The sequence below is a fragment of the Drosophila santomea genome, unplaced genomic scaffold (genome assembly GCF_016746245.2).
Source record: "Drosophila santomea strain STO CAGO 1482 unplaced genomic scaffold, Prin_Dsan_1.1 Segkk10_quiver_pilon_scaf, whole genome shotgun sequence".
In the NCBI taxonomy this organism is placed as follows: domain Eukaryota; kingdom Metazoa; phylum Arthropoda; class Insecta; order Diptera; family Drosophilidae; genus Drosophila; species Drosophila santomea.
This window is the reverse complement of record NW_025318941.1, coordinates 323,521-328,257: the sequence shown is the minus strand read 5'-3', so window position 1 is coordinate 328,257 and position 4,737 is coordinate 323,521. Positions and strand designations below refer to the sequence as shown.

General features: G+C 40.9%; 1 protein-coding gene across 2 annotated transcripts; it reads right to left on the bottom strand.

Moving 5' to 3' along the window:
- Nucleotides 1–405: 405 nt before the first annotated feature.
- Nucleotides 406–3,898, bottom strand: LOC120457506. Of its 2 annotated transcripts, none has more exons than XM_039645059.1 (3): nt 3,839–3,898; nt 673–1,051; nt 406–613 (listed from the first exon to the last, which is right to left on the bottom strand). In XM_039645059.1, the coding sequence occupies exons 2-3, from the start codon at nt 834–836 to the stop codon at nt 454–456; spliced, it is 324 nt and encodes a 107-aa protein (XP_039500993.1). In that variant the 5' UTR covers nt 837–1,051; nt 3,839–3,898; the 3' UTR covers nt 406–453. The 2 variants fall into 2 exon arrangements, with proteins under 2 accessions (XP_039500993.1, XP_039500994.1); XM_039645060.1 differs by lacking the exon at nt 3,839–3,898 and adding an exon at nt 1,910–1,951.
- Between the last annotated feature and the right edge of the window lie 839 nt (nt 3,899–4,737).

Genomic DNA, 4,737 nt, shown 5'->3' with positions numbered 1-4,737 from the left:
TGGACCCGGGGAGACCTTATCTGGAACCCGTGGTGGATTCCAACCTCAAATCCTGCCGAGGACCAAGCCAAACCGCCCGGGAGAAGCTCGGCCAGAAAAAAATTAGAATAATTATTTATTTATAATTATTTATTTATTTATTTAATCCGCCTTATTTATTCGCATTTATTTATTTATTTCTATTGATTTATTAATCGTTATTCATTTACTTATTTAACTTATTGATGTGCCCGTGTTAAAATTATGTAAAATATTCGTCTGTATGTAATTATTTATTTATTTATTTTAGTGGCGTTTAGCATGCCATAAACAAAAACACGAATATTTGTTTGAAAGACGATAAAACCTAAAGCACGTAAACACGGAGTAAAACCTAAAACACGAAAAACGATGATCCAAAAAATATCCAAAAAAATATAAATATGATATAAATAACCAGTAACTTATGTACAATTAAATCGCGCCGAGTCCAAGCAAAATTAAATCTAAATCTTGGAATACGACCTCCGAGAAGACCAGGCCGATCCTGTGTAGGAGTATGGACCTTTCGTAAATAACCACCTGACCCGTCTCAGCCCCTGATCCTCCTTGGAGCTCCATGTAGGCAGGAATTCTGAAGTGAAATGAGGGTTTATTAATTTTATTAATTTATATATATTTATATGTCCATACCCGTGCAGTAGTTTCGCGTCTTGGTTGTCCTCTCCAGCTCTTTCGTCGTCCGTATCGGATGAGCCGATAACCTGGAGGAAGCCGATGAACCACATGCCAGGGAGATCCTCAAATGGGAAATAGACGGATCCTTGGTAGGGAGGGTGCGTCAGGGTCCTTTCCATCGAAGACCCAAATCTGCGTCGTGTCGTCCGGTATTAGTCCTTCACTTGTAGTTTCTGTTGATGTTTCTTTGTTGTTTTTGTGGATTCCATGCCGAGTGGAATTTATGGTGCGACCTGTGGGCACAGGGGAAGAATCCGCCCTGTTGATGACTGGCTAGCCGGCCTTGCCCCATCGAAATAAGCAGGCCGTAACAAAATGCTTTGGAATCCAAGATCTTTAAGGAAATAGACAAAAAAAAATCAGTAATTTTAATAGATACATTTATAAGTATCTTCCCAAATGTAACTACATGCTTGAACGATTCATGTCTAAACATATGGTACTGTATGGCTGGCGTCTAAAATATCAATTACACTCTATGAAACCTGCAAGACACCAAAGCAGTGGGACGTCTTATACAAATGCGGGCACAAGATTAAAAAGGAAATTGGCATTTGAGCTTGCAGATGAAAATAATTGTGATGCAAATCTTCTTGCACATGCTGCAGCACTCTCTGCGCAGAAACAAAGCAGGAAGGAACGGCTTTTATTCTTAAGAAAACCATAACAACACCCGAATAATCATCTGAACCGAGAAGGCAATTTGATATACAAAAACCCATTCCACTTGCTCCAGATGAAGTTTTGGCTTCCTTCTAGAAAATTCTCGTACAAAACAGCAATACATGAACACTAGATTTATGAATACAAGTCGCCACAGTAACATTTATCCAAACTATTATAGTCTAGTAATGGAATCTAAATTACAATTCCGTCCTGCAAATATAAACGTAAAAGAAACCTGTGCCCAAATATCAATACAAAACCTTTTGGATCATACTGCGTACAGAATTATTAAAATGCAGGCTGATGTTTTAAATCAGTTCTCAAACAGTTCTGAAACTAATATGCAGCTATGGATTTGATGGTTCAACGGGTCATTCAATATACAAGCAGAAGTTTACTACCGAAACACCTGGCAAACAGCTTTCAGATCACTCAATTTTTGTCACTTCTGTTATACCCATAAAAATTATAGACTCTTTTGAAAACAAAATATGGAATAATTCATAAAATATTGGTTCACAATTACCAGATTGATAATTCGAGCTTGGTTCTACTAGGATACATAGGCTTCTCAAGCATGCAACATAGCTTACAAGAAATATAGATTGTCCCATTCAATTGTCGCAACTGATATATTTCATAGAGCTATAGATTTCTCGGATCCATTATTGTCTAGTATTTCTCAAAAGAGGTATTACGTGTATTACGATCTGCAGTGCGATTCTGAAGACGATGAGGATATTTACAATATTAATTTGGATGAAGAAGAAAATTGCATTTAAAATACAAGAGAGAACGCTATAGTCGAATTCCCCGACTATCTGATACCCGTTACTCAGCTAGTGGAAGTGCGAAGGAGAGTCTTCAACACTGACAGATTTTGATGGTTTGTGGGCGTTAGAGTGGGCGTGGCAAAAAGTTTTTTTGTGTAACGATAGAAATTTTCAAGACCAATACAAAACTGGAAAAATATCAAAACATTTTTTAAAATTTGTGGGAGTAAGGGTGAGCGTGGCCAAACGATTTTAAGCAAATCGATGGAAATTTTTAAGACTAAAAAAATTTTGAGAAAATATCAACACATTTTTATACCCGTTACTCGTAGAGTAAAAAGGTATACTAGATTCGTTGAAAAGTATGTAACAGGCAGAAGAAAGCGTTTTCGACAATATAAAGTATATATATTCTTGATCAGGATCAATAGCCGAGTCGATCTGGCCATGTCCGTCTATCCGTTCGTCTGTCTGTCTGTCCGAATGAACGTCGAGATCTCAGGAACTACAAAATATAGAAAGTTCAGATTAAGCATACAGACTCCCAAGACATAGAAGCAGCGCAAGTTTGTCGATTCATGTTGCCACGCCCACTCTAACGCCCAAAACTGCCACGCCCACACTTTTGAAAAATGTTTTAATATTTTTTCATTTTTGTATTGGTCTTGTAAATTTCTATCGATTTGCAAAAAACTTTTTGCCACGCCTACTCTTACGCCCACAAACCGCCCAAAGCTGCCACGCCCACACTTTTGAAAAATGTTTTGATATTTTTTAATTTTTGTATTAGTCTTGTAAATTTCTATCGATTTGCAAAAAACTTTTTGCCACGCCCACTCTAACGCCCACAAACCGCCAAAAACTGTCAGCGTTGAAAACACTTTCCCGCACTTCCACTATCTGAGTATCGGGTATCAGATAGTCGGGGAACTCGTTCTCTCTTGTTTAAAAGTGGGCGTGGCAGTTTAGAGCGGTTTGTGGACTTTATGGTGGGCGTGAGAACATGGGTCAACAAACTTGCGCTGCCTCTATATGGAGTGTGCACTTTCTAGCTTTTATAGTTCCTGAGATCTCGACGTTCATACAGACAGACGGACATGGCCAGATCGACTCGGGTATTGATCCTGATCAAGAATATATATACTTTATATGGTCGGAAACGCTTCCTTCTGCCTGTTACATACTTTTCAACGAATCTAGTATACCCTTTTACTCTACGAGAAACGGGTATAAAAATCGATTTCTGGACCACAGTTCACTGCGAGTATTCTTACTCGAACCAATTCCCCCAAAAATAAGAGGGAAAAAGGGATACTTGGCCGCCGTATGCGAACACAATGCCCGAGAACCGGCGATACGGTCTGGTGATAACAAACCAGAGTTCGGACTCGGACGGTGTGGACACCGTTGCCCTAATTGTGAACGCCAACCGACGCCGATGCGTAGGTTAAACTTCTTATTTTCCTTTATTCGACTCGTCTAACCAAGAACTCGCCACCGAGTTCACAGTCCACAGTTTTATCCCTTAATGCTAAATTATGAGTAAGTCCAATATATAGTTCTTACTTATAACCGCGATTTTATCTGGCGCTGCTGTTTGCCACCATAGGCTTCATACCTCAACCTTAGCTAACATGGTGCATACATGGTACATACATACTTTTTAATACTGTGGGCCTTACGAGTATCTATCCGCAGACGTTCGACTCCAGCATGCTAGTGGTCTGCGAGGATGAGGAAACCGCCCAATGGGTCATGTCAGCCGTCTATGGTATGTGCCCGCCGCACTCCTGCCAGCCCTTAATCGAGTTCTTCGGCCTCCTGAGGACGTGAGGAGTCGCAGAACCCGGGCCTAAACACCGACAAGTGGGCCGTGGTCAATCGCTCCACCCTAGACTGCAATGATGTGGAGCGGCAGGTCCCTCAGTTCTGCGACAACATCGTGATAGAGCTGTATGTCAATGAGGAAAGTAGGGAATTCATCGCCGAACGATGCTTTACACTACGTTACTGCTTCTGGCAACTTCGATTCAGTAAAATTTTTAACTTTTAAACTTTTTATCAATCGCCGAACCTAATAAAAATATTACATAAATAACTGCCGACGAAATTCATCACACTAAAAACTTACCACTAGGTAAGCCGCTCAGCGCGGCGTATAGCGGTGGCTTAGGTTTACCATCCTGCTGACTTCCTCTTCTCGCCTCCCAGGCTACTTAAAGACAATTTTTATATTGGATTGACAGCACCGATGACGCCTGGATTTGAAATGGCCGATCGAGCCGTTAGCTGCTTTCTCTGGGTCGTCAATATCGGCTTGCGGTAATTTGAAGCTCTAGTCAGAGAATAGACCGTGCCATTCCAAGGCGTTTGTCGCCGATTGCTTGTGCAACCAGCAGGGAGGCTTTCCTCGGCCCTCTGTTGTCTCCTTGCCTTTCTGGGCTTGTAACCAGCCCCGTTCTCTGAATTGTTCTTGTGCGCAATGTATATGCATGCGGCATTTGTTGCAATGTCCAGGATGGAATCATGAGCGAGCATTATTGCATTATTGAAGAGTGGAAACGCGACCTCAAGGTCTATA